The sequence below is a fragment of the Saccopteryx leptura genome, chromosome 1 (genome assembly GCF_036850995.1).
Source record: "Saccopteryx leptura isolate mSacLep1 chromosome 1, mSacLep1_pri_phased_curated, whole genome shotgun sequence".
In the NCBI taxonomy this organism is placed as follows: Eukaryota; Metazoa; Chordata; class Mammalia; order Chiroptera; family Emballonuridae; genus Saccopteryx; species Saccopteryx leptura.
Genome location: NC_089503.1, coordinates 314,941,015 through 314,954,172, shown reverse-complemented (window position 1 = coordinate 314,954,172; position 13,158 = coordinate 314,941,015). Strand labels below are relative to the sequence as shown.

At 55.5% G+C, this 13,158-nt stretch overlaps 1 protein-coding gene across 5 annotated transcripts; it reads right to left on the bottom strand.

Annotated features, from left to right (window-relative positions):
• Positions 1-844: 844 nt before the first annotated feature.
• Positions 845-12,612, bottom strand: TSPO (translocator protein). Of its 5 annotated transcripts, none has more exons than XM_066361283.1 (5): positions 12,474-12,557; positions 4,626-4,748; positions 3,680-3,886; positions 1,746-1,884; positions 845-1,262 (listed from the first exon to the last, which is right to left on the bottom strand). In XM_066361283.1, the coding sequence occupies exons 3-5, from the start codon at positions 3,859-3,861 to the stop codon at positions 1,074-1,076; spliced, it is 510 nt and encodes a 169-aa protein (XP_066217380.1). In that variant the 5' UTR covers positions 3,862-3,886; positions 4,626-4,748; positions 12,474-12,557; the 3' UTR covers positions 845-1,073. The 5 variants fall into 5 exon arrangements, with proteins under 5 accessions (XP_066217380.1, XP_066217377.1, XP_066217382.1 ...); XM_066361280.1 differs by having other exon boundaries at positions 4,637-4,748; XM_066361285.1 differs by lacking the exon at positions 12,474-12,557 and adding an exon at positions 11,883-11,901.
• Between the last annotated feature and the right edge of the window lie 546 nt (positions 12,613-13,158).

The window sequence follows — 13,158 nt, the reverse complement described above, 5'->3', positions numbered from 1 at the left end:
GAGAGCTCTGAACATGCGTCCTGCCAGTACAGATGAACTTCTTCACCAGCCAGGAACAGAACGGGCAGCAAAGGGCCCAGTGGGCCCGACCAGCCGTGGCGCCAGGAGGCTGCACTGCAGAGCTGGCACAGGATGCAGGAGAGGAGGGCGGCATTCCAGCAGCAGCTCACCTGTGTGTGAGACCTTGGCCCAGCCTTACATACTCCCAACAACTGCCTGGAGGGGTTGTGGGTCACCCCATTTGAAGCCAGGGTGACACCTCCAAATCTGGGCAGACCTGGGCCAGCGAGGGACTGCTATCTGCTGGGTTGGGCGACAGCCTGGCCCGTACTGTCTCAGCTATCTCCTCCTACTGATTAGGTGTTTGTGCAGCTGCCCCAGGTTGGGTGAGGTGACATGAGTCCAGGCACCTCAGGGGCAGTTCAGTTGGGGTCCCCAGCCCTGTGCCCAGCCCTATTCTGACTGAGACTGACAGAGGACATTTATTTATTTGATTAGTTATTTCATAGTAGGAGGGCACTATCTTGGGCCCAGACAGAGCCAGGCATTGGCCCAGGCAGGCTGTTGGCCGGCACACTTTGGGAGCCTGAGCTGAGTCTCCTGGAGGCGTGGAGGTGGGCGGCCTCTTCTCTACAACCAGGCAGTGGCGTAGCCAGCACCGGCTCTGGGTCAAACCCGTGCCACCCCACCCTGGGCAGGCTGCCTCACCTCTTAGAGGGCCTCAGGAGTGTCCCCAGAAATGTGCAGGAGCACTGACCAGGTCCAGCCCCGTCTGGATGACGCAGCCGGACAGACCCAGCAGGAGGATGAGCCCCTTTCTCCCCACCTGAGAAAATGGCCAGTGCCAGGTTAAAAACTTTATTTGGCTATAAAATTCACATCCTGGGCCCATGCCCCGAGCAGTGTAGAAAAGCGCAGGACACTGTGGGGAGCAGGCTCAGCCTGAGAGCTAGCAAGGACCCCTTGGGCTGAGACCCAGACTGACTCACAGGTCTGGTAGCCAGGAAAGTGTGAAGGCCACCAACACAAGCAGGGCCTGCCTGGCAGCAGCCCGTCTCAGAGGGCGGGGAACCTCATTCCGCAAGCCTTCGGCCACCATGCCGGCCACGGTTGTCCCTCCAGACGCAATAGTTGAGCGTGGCCGCAAAGGCCAGCCAGGCCAAGTATGGGTAGAGCAATCGAGCGGCTGAAGGGCTCACCCGGTGCCAGGCCACAGTGGTGGCTGTTGCCAACCCTCCTGTCAGCAGGAGGTCCACCAGGGCCTATGGAGACATGGAGGGGGGGACAGGGAGTCCTGAGGCTCAAGGTACCTATGAGGATGCCTGTCCCAGCTGCCCTCCCACCTGCCACATTCAAACGATGACTCCGCTCCACCCCTAAATGACCTGGCCAACCTCCTCCCCAGTTCTCCGCCTCAGTTTCCCCATATATAAAATGGGAACAATTGCCCCTGCTTGACAATGTGTGGGGTGCACAGCACCAAGTACAATGTGGGTTTTCCTACACAGCGGCCCCTAAACCCCAGCCAGCAACCTCATCTGGCTCTGTCACTGCAGGAAGGGCAGCTGTGGAGGCTGCACAGAAGGGCACTGGTCCCCCAGGAGCTTCTGAAGAGACACTGACATTGAGCTGTGTGCCACCCTGCCCCTGCCTCTAGACCCTGACCCCATCTGGGATGTGATGCACATGTTCCCAAAAGAAGCCCACCTTCCATGGGCTATCTCCAGGGACTGGGGGACACTTACCCAACCCATTTGTCGGGCGCCAAAGAAGATAGGAGGCCATGCCCAGTTCAGGGTCAGCTGCCCAGCGTAGAGGCCCAGGGGAACCACAGCCTCCTCCGAGAAGCCCCCCAGCTCTTTCCAGACTAAGTAGGAGCCATATCTGAAACAGAGGCCACCTGTCAGGGGACTAGCGAACGAGGAAGAGGCCAGGAGCCTCCCTGCAAGGTAGGGAGCCACGCTCACCTCTGGCTCAGGCATGCCCTGCCACTGACTTCTGTGACCTCAGGGAAGTTGCCTGACTTCTCTGGGCCTTCATTTCTCACAGGTTGCTGTAGAGAATCAAGTGAATACACTGGCAGTGCCCAGGGTGACAGGACATCTGGTGACAGGACATCGCCTTACAGGGCGAGTGGAAGTCTGCCAGGGGTAGTTAGCAAGGATATGCCAAGGCTCAGAGGCAGGAGTGAGACCCTGAGTCAACCTTCATGACTGCAGACTGAGGTCTTGGGGTCACCAGAGAGGCGAAACTAAAGAGACAAATGGGGACCTGGTCGTGAGGCTCTTAGGGCTCCCGGGGCTCCAGGAACACCACCAACCATAACAGCTAATGTCCTCCAGCACCTACACACTCCAGGCTCTGCCCTAGCTCTTTCCAAACACCAGTTCATTTCATTCTCACAATAATGCTATGAGGTGGGCAGAATGATCTCCTACATGTTACAGGCGAGGAATTGAGGTAAAGGAAGGTGAAATGTCTAAGATCTCTTAACAGGCAATCTGCAAGTAAAGCCAGGATCTGAACCCTGGTGACCAGGGCCAGAGGCAGGGCTCTTTACTCTGCGAGGGGTTTGCCCTTATCGCAGAGCCTCAGGGAGCCTTCACAGGGTTCCGGGAAAGAGGGTCAGGGGCCACATTTGTGCTTTATCAGGACCACAATGGTAGAAGAAGGACCACAGAGGCTGCAGAGGCCTGGAGGCTGCAAGCTGAAGCAAAAGTAAGGTATCTGGGCCAGGACTGGAGAGGAGAAAACAGGATACAGAAAGTACTGGGAGCCTAACTGGGCAGGGCCTGGGCCTGGCAGGGACTGGGGTCCAGGTTTCAGGGACTGCCTTATTCCCACCAGAACCAGCCTCTGCTACCTGCCCTTAGGGTGTCTAGTGCTTCGGCCCTACCCTGAACTGAGTTGGCATAGAACCAGGATGCAGAAAACATTCCAGAAGGTGGACAGGAAGCTGACCTCACTTCCTGAGTGTGATTCCCACTGGCCCACCGGGGGTGCTCCCCACAGCACTTCCTTTGACCATAGTTATTCCCAGGATCTAGTCCAGGGGCTGCTTCAGGGTCCCCACTTCTAGCCCTGTGTCCTTGGAAGGTCCCTTGTCAAAAGGCTGGGTAGGGGGTGGAAGAGGTGGAGGAGGGGGTAGAGGGGGGATAGATGGCAATGGAGGGAGACTTGACTTGGGGTGGTGAACACACAATACAGTGTACAGATGATGTAGTGTAGAATTATGTACCTGAAACCTGTATAATTTTATTAGCCAATGTCACCCCAATAAATTTAAGAAAAATTTTAGGGGGGGGGGGCCGTGAAAATTACCCAAGACATCCTAGCAACCAAATGGGTGCTCAACAAATGGTAGCCACTATTATTGCTGTGGTTGTTACTGCCTTTGATTTTGAAGGCGTCCGTGCTGCCCACGTCTGAACTTTGCACACGGAGCCAGTCTCACCCTGGAGTTGTGAAAACAGCCAGGATGCTAGTGTGCGGTTGAGCCATCTGGCCCGCCCCTCCCAGGAGGCCCTGGAGGGGAAAGTTTGGTGATGCAATCAACAGGTCCTGCAGCTTTCTCTACCCTCCCTTGGCAAACAAGGCCCAGAAACAGTGCCCGCTACCCAAGAAGCCCTGGACAGTTACCACCCTGCAGGAGACACCCTGCCTCGCCCGTCCCACCTACCCCATGGCCGAGTAGAGTGTGCCCCAGATGGGGCCCAGGGTCCAGCGGGGCGGGTGCCACGAGGGCTTCTGCAGGCTGGCATACCAGCGGAGGTTCTCTTCACGGACATAGTAGGAGCCCAGGAAACCCCCCAGACTAGGCGCCAGCGTGAAGCCCACGGCGGGCACCCAGGGTGGGGCCATTGCTGTTTGGTTGCTGTTCTGGAAACTATGAAACAGAAAACAGGGCTGGGTGAGAGGCTGGGTGAGGGCCGAGGCCTCACTGAGCATTTCTGAGGACCTACTGTGTGCAGACCCGGGGTCAGGCCGACCGTCTCCTTCAGTGTCACTGGAGGTCCTGGGGTGGGTCTGTTACCAGCCCCTCATCAGTCATCAGTCAATCATTCAATTGCCAGAAAGATGGGGGGGGGCAGAAAAGATGAGGGAGGCAGGGAGGGCCTGGGCTCACACCCACTGCCCTGCCATCCCAGACCCAGGAGCCTCTCAGGTGTCCCTGTCCTCACTGTCAGCTGGCTCTACCTCAGCTCCTGTCCCCGCTGCCCGGGTCCTGTGCTCTCACCCTCAGCCTTAACCTTGGGTCTCCAGGAGAGTGAGCCCTCCTCTCTGCATTTCACACAGGCCAATTTGGGTCTCCTCCCCCGACCAGGCTTCCCAGCTCTTCCTCCCCCCAGTCAACTGCTAGCCTGGGGCTCTACACACAGCCTGCTCAGCTCACACTCTGCTGTATGTTTGTACTTCTCCTTCATTTGTCATTCATTCATTCATTAGACAATTGGTAGCAGACAGCTTGGCTCAAATCCTGGCTCCCCACTCTCTAATGTCTCACTGCGACCTCAGGCAAATCATTCCAAATCTGGGGGCTTGCCTCAGTTTTTCCCTCTGTAGAATGGGACATCAACCTGGGCCAGCAGCAGCCTCCCTTCTGTATCACCACTCCACAAGCCCACCTTAAAATTACCTTTCCTTCCTGTGTGCCAGAGAGAGAAATCAGCCTTCCTGGGGTTGCACAGCACTCTGGACCAAGCTTTGCCTGGGTCGAAAACCTGCTCCTGCCTTGACACCCAGGGCCCCTGAGGTGGTGAGTGGGAAAGGGTAGCAGTTAGCAAGAGTTCAAGGCTCAGGAAGTCCCTTCAGCAGCACTGAGAGGCTGACAGGGCTCAGGGCCATGAAGGCCCTGTCTCAGGCCTAGAAGTAGACACTCCCAGGGTTGGGGACCCAGGCACCAGGATTCTCCATTATGCTTGTTGGCCACAGCCCCTTGTCCAGCAGCCCCAAGTTCTGTGCTGAGGCCCACAGGTGCCTAGTAGCATGCCATGCTCCTAGCAAGCAAGCTAAGATGCTCACTGGGGCTAAGAGTCCCATAAGGGGGCAGGGAGCCCAGGCTGGGCATCTGGGACCAGCTCTGCCAGGACCATCTGTGGGACCCCAACCCTGTCAGCACCCCTGACTGAGCTTCAGCTTCCCCACCATAAGATGAAGGGCTGAGATCCCACTGACACTCTCTGATCCTAGCTGGAGAATCCGGGGTGTCTGTTTGCATGAGGTAAGAAGCCACACTGGATTCAGTTCAGTAAACTTGCAGCACAGCCTGCTGGGGTGGGGGCTAGGGACCCAAGGTGGACAGAGCAGGAGGTCCTGAGAGGGACACAGTCTTCAGAAGGGCATCTTGACCTAGGATCTGGGGAAGATGGTGCTGGAAGGGCAGTGAGTGGGAGGGGAACGCAGGGGGGTGCAGAGAATGACAAGGCAGGCAAGTGTGGGCTGGAGGGGTGGTGGGAGGAGGTACAGATGGAGGGGAGAGGCCCTGCTCAATCTGGAGGCCCAGGGAGCCATCAGCTTCAGAGAGAAAGCTGCCTCGGGTGTGTGTGTGGGGGGGCGGTGGGATGCAGAAGGGAGGGTGCTGCTGGCCTGCAACATTAATGCCCAACACTGGGCTCATAACGGCTGGTAACCCTTGCCTGACGTGTGGTAGCACAGAGGGTAAAGCATCAACCTGGAGCACTGAGGTCGCTGGTTCGAAACCCTGGGCTTGCTGGGTCAAGGCACATATGAGAAGCAACTACTATAAATTGATGCTTCCTGCTCCTCCCCTCCCCCTACTTCTCTCTCTCTCCCTCTCTAAAATCAATAAATACAATCTTAAAAAAAAGAGCTGGTAAGCCCTGGCCAGTTGGCTCAGTGGTAGAGTAGGCCCAGCGTGTGGAAGTCCCAGGTTCGATTCCCAGCTTCTCCACCCTTCCCCCTCTCCTTTCTCCCTCTCTCTCTTCCCCTCCCACAGCCAAGGCTCCATTGGAGCAAAGATGGCCTCGGCGCTGAGAACAGCTAGCTCCATGGCCTCGCCTCAGGCACTAAAATGGCTCCGGTTGCAACAGAGCAACACCTCAGATGGGCCGAGCATCGCCCCCTAGTGGGCGTGCTGGGTAGATCCCAGTCAGAGTGCATGCTGGAGTCTGTCTCTCTGCCTCCCCAGCTTCTTACTGCAGAAAAATACAAAAAAAAAAAAAAGCGCACTGGTAACCAGCTGGTGAGGGCTCTTTAATAATGTGAACTTTGTTCTCAACTAACACTAAGTGAAGAAAGTGAAATATAAAATTAAATAATACAAAATAATCCCAATTTTAACAAAAATCGATAATAGAGTATGCACTGTAAAAACTATAACAAAGTCAGAAAGATGTTGTCATAATTATAAAGCCACCATTTCTGGGGGAACAGCTGTATCCCCCGCCTGGGCAGAGCCCCCACCAGAATCCAGTCCTTGGATCCCGGCCTGGGAGGGAGCTGCTCCCCGTCTCAGCGATGCCAGGGAAGCCTCCACCCAGGGAAGCCTCCACCCAGGGAAGCCTACCAAAGCAAAGCTGGGGGTTCTAAGGCCTGCACTTGGGGGCAGGGGTGGGCGGGATGTATAATGTTCTGTTTGTTAAATCTTTACCATTTTCCAAAATGTCTTTGATGAGCATTATTTTTTTTTCCAAATTATGAGGGAAAGTTTATTTTAAAAGTCACAGAAGTAGCAGAAGTGAGCCAGCTGGGCTGCGTTGAGGCTCAGGAAACAAGTCAGAGGTAGAAGGGCCCTTGGAGCTCAGGAGAAAGGCAAAGGTGGCCACCTAGGGGAAGAAAGGGACAAGGGACTGGAAAGGCGAGGAGAAAATGCGGATGAACATTACTTTTAAAGGAACAATCAAAGAGTGTTTGTTGGGCGTCCAGCAGATTCCAGCTTGCCACTCAGTGACTGTGAACCCTGCCTCCTTGGGCCTCGGTTTTCTCACTTGTGGAGTGGGGACAGTTCCCCCATCGCCCAGGACCACTCAGTGCACAGATGCCGAGGGCTGGGCGTGTGGCCTGGCCTGGCAGTAAGCGTTCCTGTGCTCATGAGAAAACTTTAGACAACCCCATGATGGAGGAACGTTTTTCAAAATAACTATTACCCTAGCGCTCTTCAAATGGGTCAAGGTCAAGAAAGACGAGGGAAAAGTCACTGCAGGATACTGAGGACAGAAAAAATAAAGCACTGTGGGATCCCAATGGGGTGCTGGGACAGACGGAATATCAGTGGGAAAACTGGAGGAATCTGAGCCGGGGCCGTGTTACTGGCACGGTTCATTTCCAGGTTTGCTCCTGGCACTGTTGGGGGAAGCTGTGAGAAGGGTGTGTGGGAACTCTCTGTATATTTTTGTAACTTTTCTATAAGTAGTTCAAGAAGTGTCCTGGTTTAGGCAGTCAGTATTGTTAGGAAATCAGTCCCTGGGCACCCTTCCCTGTTGCCGCACTAGACCCTCCTCCACCTGCCCTCCCAACCTCCACTTCCTCCACATCACTCCTGCCCTAAGATCTTAGTGGCTCCTATCCAGTTTTTTCCTAGTGTTTTTTTTTTAATTCAGACGAAATTCACAAAATGTGAAACTAACCATTTGAAGGTGCATAATTCAGTGGCAGGTAGCACACTCCCATTGTTCTGCGACCACCATCAATCTCACCTTCTAATTTGGTTCATCACCCCAAAAGAACCCCATACCCCTTAGCAGTCCCTTCTCACTGGCCCCTCCCAGCCCCTGGGAACCACCTATAGTGACCTCTGCCTCCCTGCAGCTACCTGTTGTCCATGTATCACTTAAATGGGGCTCCCACAGCATGTGGCCTTTGGGCTTTGGCTTCTTTCACTGAGCGTAAGGTTATCGAGGTTCACCCACACTGTAGCCTGTGTCCATACTTCTCCCCAAGGTCACCCTGACATAGTACCCAATACGTGGCTAAGAAATCCCACACAGGCCTGACCTGTGGTGGCGCAGTGGATAAAGCATCGACCTGGAACACTGAGATTGCCAGTTTGAAACCTGGCTTGCGGCCCTGGCCGGCTGGCTCAGTGGTAGAGCGTCGGCCTGGCGTGCAGGGAACCCGGGTTCGATTCCCTGCCAGGGCACATAGGAGAAGCGCCCATTTGCTTCTCCACCCCCAACCCCTCCTTCCTCTCTGTCTCTCTCTTCCCCTCCCGCAGCCAAGGCTCCATTGGAGCAAAGATGGCCCAGGCGCTGGGGATGGCTCCTTGGCCTCTGCCCCAGGCGCTAGAGTGGCTCTGGTCGCCACAGAGCGACGCCCCGGAGGGGCAGAGCATTGCCCCCTGGTGGGCAGAGCGTCGCCCCTGGTGGGCATGCCGGGTGGATCCCGGTCGGGCGCATGCAGGAAGGAGTCTGTCTGTCTCTCCCCATTTCCAGCTTCAGAAAAATACAAAAATACAAAAAAAAAAAAAAGAAACCCGGCTTGCCTGGTCAAGGCACATATGGAAGTTGATGCTTCCTGCTCCTCCCCCTTCTCTCTCTCTCCTGTCTCTCTAAAAATGAATAAATAAAAATCTATATATATATAAAAAGAAATTTGCATTTAAAAACAAAAAGAAAAAAAAGAAATCCCCACATAGGACTTGTCCTGTATGCCAGCTGACCAGGCCCTAGAACTTACCATCCAACTCCCCTGCTGTACAGAACAGAGACCCACGGGGGGGGGGGGGGGTCCCTATTTCTGAAGTGACAGAGTAGGGTGTGAGCCCAGTGCTCCTGCTCCTACCCCAGGCTGCCCCTTGGAGGGCCTGTCTGTGTTTATGCTCCACTGGGGCCAGCGAATCAGAGTGTCAGAGGGCTAGACGCCCCACATGGAGAGAGCCAGGCAGAGGAGTTTCCTGGGCCTCTTGGGGACTGCTTGGCTCCTGCATCACCCCACTGGGGTACCCACCAAGCTGAGTCATGCTAGGCTGGGCTGGTTGGGCCTGAGAGAGATCCACTCTGGAAGGGGGCCCCAGAGAGGGCCAAGAAGCATCCACAGCTGGGAAGAAGCTCAGGACTCAAACAGAGGGGCAAGCCCACCCACCTGCCCTCATTTCTATCTCTGTCAGGTGACTAAGAATCCACCAAACCTTGGCTTTGCCTACCATTTGCTTGATGACCTCAGGCCAAAGCTCCTGGCTGGGCCTTAGTGTCCCCACTATGGCAAGTGGGTATAACCTGCCCTGTCTGCTTCACAGGATCATGGAGAGGCTCAAGTGAGGACCAGATGAGGGAGGGGCTGTGGATATAAGTGATGGGGCCACTCACCCCATTTCCTCTCATTTCCTCCGTGGAGCAGACCCACGGCTGAAAAGAATAATGTCAGCTGATCAGCCACTGGGCACTCAGGTGAAAATGCCTCACAGAGGGCCCCGCCCTCACCGCCTGGGGCCGCTCCTCCAAGCAGGCCAAGAATGCGGCACTGCAGAAGGCTCAGGACCCAGGGTAAGGAGAAGGTTCTAGCCTCTGGGAATGGCTGGCAGACATGACAGGCATGGTGCTGGTGGAGGGCGTGCTGCGGGCCAGGCTGGGCTCTCCCTGCCGGTCACCATCTCACGTACTCTTCACAGCAGCCGCAGGAGAGGGGGACCAGTGGCCTCCTCTCAGAGCCCTGAGCTACACAGACTCTCGGTCTCCATGGTGGACTCATGACTATTCCCATGGTCCAGATGAAAAAGAATAACTAAGGCACAGGGAATCACAGAACTTTCTGGGTTTGTGTAACTCTAAAGTCCACAACTCCACCCCCAACCCCTGAGCTGGGAGTCTGCTGACCTCAGCTCTGGACCACATGGCCACTCTTAATGGTTGTGTCACCTCCCCTCTCTCAACCTCCTTGCTCTTCCCAACATGGTACTTAAGGCCTGCCCCACCTCTCCTCATCTGCTCCACCCACTGAAGAGTGCCAGAAGGTTCTCTCAGAGCCAGTAGCCTCACTCTATCCAGCCCTCAGGCCAATGTCCAGCCCTAAGCCCCCACAGAGCATCAGGGCAGCAGTTATAGGATCTGAACCTTCCCTGTCCGCGGACTTGGACCCCAAACCTCCTGTCTTCGTGATGCCTCTCTCCTGGCCCTAGGGCCTTACCTCCCTGACCTCTGTGTCCACATCTACACTGCTCACAAAAATTAGGGGATCAGGGAACATGCAGATACTCCAGTACTTTCAGCCTTTTGTATGGTGCATTATCAGCAATAAAATAAAAGTTGGTTTTGCATCTCATTTGCATAATCAAACAACTTCCTTTGACTTGTCATTTGCCTTTCTGATGTTCTTGTTTAATAAAAAAAATCAAATGCTTTTTTTTATTGCTTCATAATCATTTTGAAATATCCCCTAATTTTTGTGAGCAGTATATTAAGTGGAGCTGAGTCAGTGGGTCTCTGGGGGATCCTCCAGTTCTCCATGGCCTCTCTAGAGGGGACCCTTCTTATAGAAGGTGACCAAAATGCCCCAAAACAGCACAATGGGTTTTGCCCTGTCTCTGACCCCTACCTCTCCAGCTGTACCCAGCCCCCCTGACTTTATCACTGCCTGAAAACCACCACTGTCTGAGGGACTTTTTGTTTGTTTTTAAGGACTCACAGCTAATCCTCCTCATTATAACCCGGTGAAGCTTTTCCATTATGAAGTGTCCAATGTAAGAGACAACGGGTCCTAAAGAATCCACAGTGTGCTGGCAATCCCGGGGGGTCTGGGCTAGGGCTGGGGTGATAAGGATGAAATCTGCTTGATGGAGCATGACTACTCTTTCAAACACAGAGAGCACATCCAGGCATTACTTGCACAATGAAAAATAAGTTTTTTTTGTTTGTTTGTTTGTTTTTTTGGATTCTATTTTTTTTTAATTTTTTTTTTTTTTATTTATTCATTTTAGAGAGGAGAGAGAGAAGGAGAAAGAGACAGACAGAGAGAGGAGAGAGAGAGAGGGGGGAGGAGCTGGAAGCATCAACTCCCATATGTGCCTTGACCAGGCAAGCCCAGGGTTTCGAACCGACGACCTCAGCATTTCCAGGTCGACGCTTTATCCACTGCGCCACCACAGGTCAGGCCAAAAATAAGTTTTAAAAAATTATAAATTTAGAAAAATCCAGATTCAAAAATAAAATAATGAAAAGGCAGGTGTACATAGTAAGAAGAAGGCTCCCTCCCTTTCAGCCCAAGCACCTCACCCCACCCCTGAGCCACCCACTGGGAGGCTTTGGGATCAGACCCACGGGTTCAAACCCAAGCTCCACTGCTGTGGCTCTAACCTTGAACAGTGGTTCCTGAGTGAGCCTCAGTTTCCCGCAGTTCAATGGGATCCCTTGGGGGCCCAGGTTTCCCTGTGAGGCTTCCTCTGTGAGTGCAGAGCAGCCATCTGGAGACTGAGAAAGAGGCAGCCTGCCTCCCTGCTACCTGCCCCCAGGGAGCTAATGCCTGTCTCCAGCTACCCTGCGGGGCCCCACTCTGCCCCAGAGACACTAGGGCCCTCGGCCTACATCCTGGCGGCTCTGCCTTTTAGTCAAGGGCCTGCTGCATGCCAGGTGCCCTGGGCTGCTGCTTCTTGTGCACAGCCTGGCTGGCCTCCTCTGACAGCTCCTCCTGCCCAAGATCTTTTTTGGAACAGCCTCAGCCACTTGTCCCTAGGGGAGGCTCAAGTCCTGCCCCTCCTGCATCCAACCTTCAGCACGTGGCTGGTATCAGGTACAAACTTACTTTGGCAGGCGAGTGGGAGAGGCTCCCAGCCCAGAATGAGCCACAGACATGGACCAGGCCTACCCCAGAACTCTGGGGTGTTCAGAGCTGGAAGCCCCTACCCTTCCCACTTGGGCCTTTCTGGCCTCAGTTTCTTTCTATGGCAGATGGGTATTGGGGGTAGGGAGGTCACACACCAGGCTACAGCTCACCTGGGCACTGGAATGGGAACTAGAGACCAAGTTCTAAGGCCTTCTGGGGTCTTCTGGGCAAATAACCTTCTCAATCTGGTCTGAGGTTCCTCCCCTAGAAATGGGTTTCAAGTGGATCAGGAGGCTGGCGTCTCCTACGCATTTTATGAACCTCGAGGTAGCCGGCTCTGCCTCTCCCGCCCTCCCTTGCCCGGCTTGCTCATCGCAGGAGTGGGCGGGAGAGGGGTGTCCGCCCCTCCCTGCAGCTCGGCTTCCCGCAGGACTTGCGGCAGCGGCGGGCTGGGCCGGATGGGGTGGAGATGGGACGGGGCGGGCTGCCCAAGTTCCCCCCAGGTCTCCTCTCCCGCCCGAATCTGTCAGCACCAGTGGAGTCCGAGTCAGGGCGCTCACCGCCCCCGCCGGCTGACCGGGCAGCGGAGCCCCTCGTACATTCCCGCAGCCGCCCGTCGAGTTCTCGCCCCATGCCACCGCCTGCCACCTCTGGCCTCAGTTTCCCCTCGGGCCGCGCGCCCGGGGGCGAGCGCCGTTCGGGGCCGCACCCTCACGGTGCCCCTTTAGTCGCAGTCCCCTCGGCGTCCCGTCCCCACTCACCAGTGACGAAGGATCGCTCTGAAAAGGGTACTGCGCGGCGGAAGGTAGCAGCGAGGTCCCGCCCGCCCCGGTTACAAAGCCCCGCCCGGCCCCGCCCGGCTTGGCTGGAGGCCTGGGCTGTCACCCACTGGCTTTCCTGCTGAACCCGGAGCTCACTCCTCCCCGTCGCGCCACCAGCGAGATGAGCCCTACCACCCCTGCCGCTGCCACGTCTCTCAGTCGCCTCTTCCCACAGGTCCGCGCAGTGATCCAGCTGTGTCCACAGGCGGGTCGCTTCCCTTCAGAGGAGAATTACATCTGGTGGCAAATCCTGGATCTCTCTCCTACCCAACGGAACGGGCCACCTCCGAGGAGCACTCTCCTTCCTGTAGCTGGTCCCCGTGTCAGGAGGCAGCCTGCACTCCGTCCTGGCTCAGCCACTCTGGGACTGGTTCTTCCGCCTCCATGTCCTCATTTTTGAAATGGACACACGTCATGGGACTATGAGGTTGCCGCACAGCCATTGCAGGCAGGGCACCTTACAGACACTTGGCGCTCAGTGAATGAAGGTTGCAGTCATCATTACCCAGAGGTGGCCTCCAGTTTGCCAGAGTCATCCTGATGGGACAGCATGTCCAGCACCAGGCCTTGGGCACTTCCCCATCTGCACTCTGCTTTATTATTGCAGCCCAAGGCCTGTCCAGGC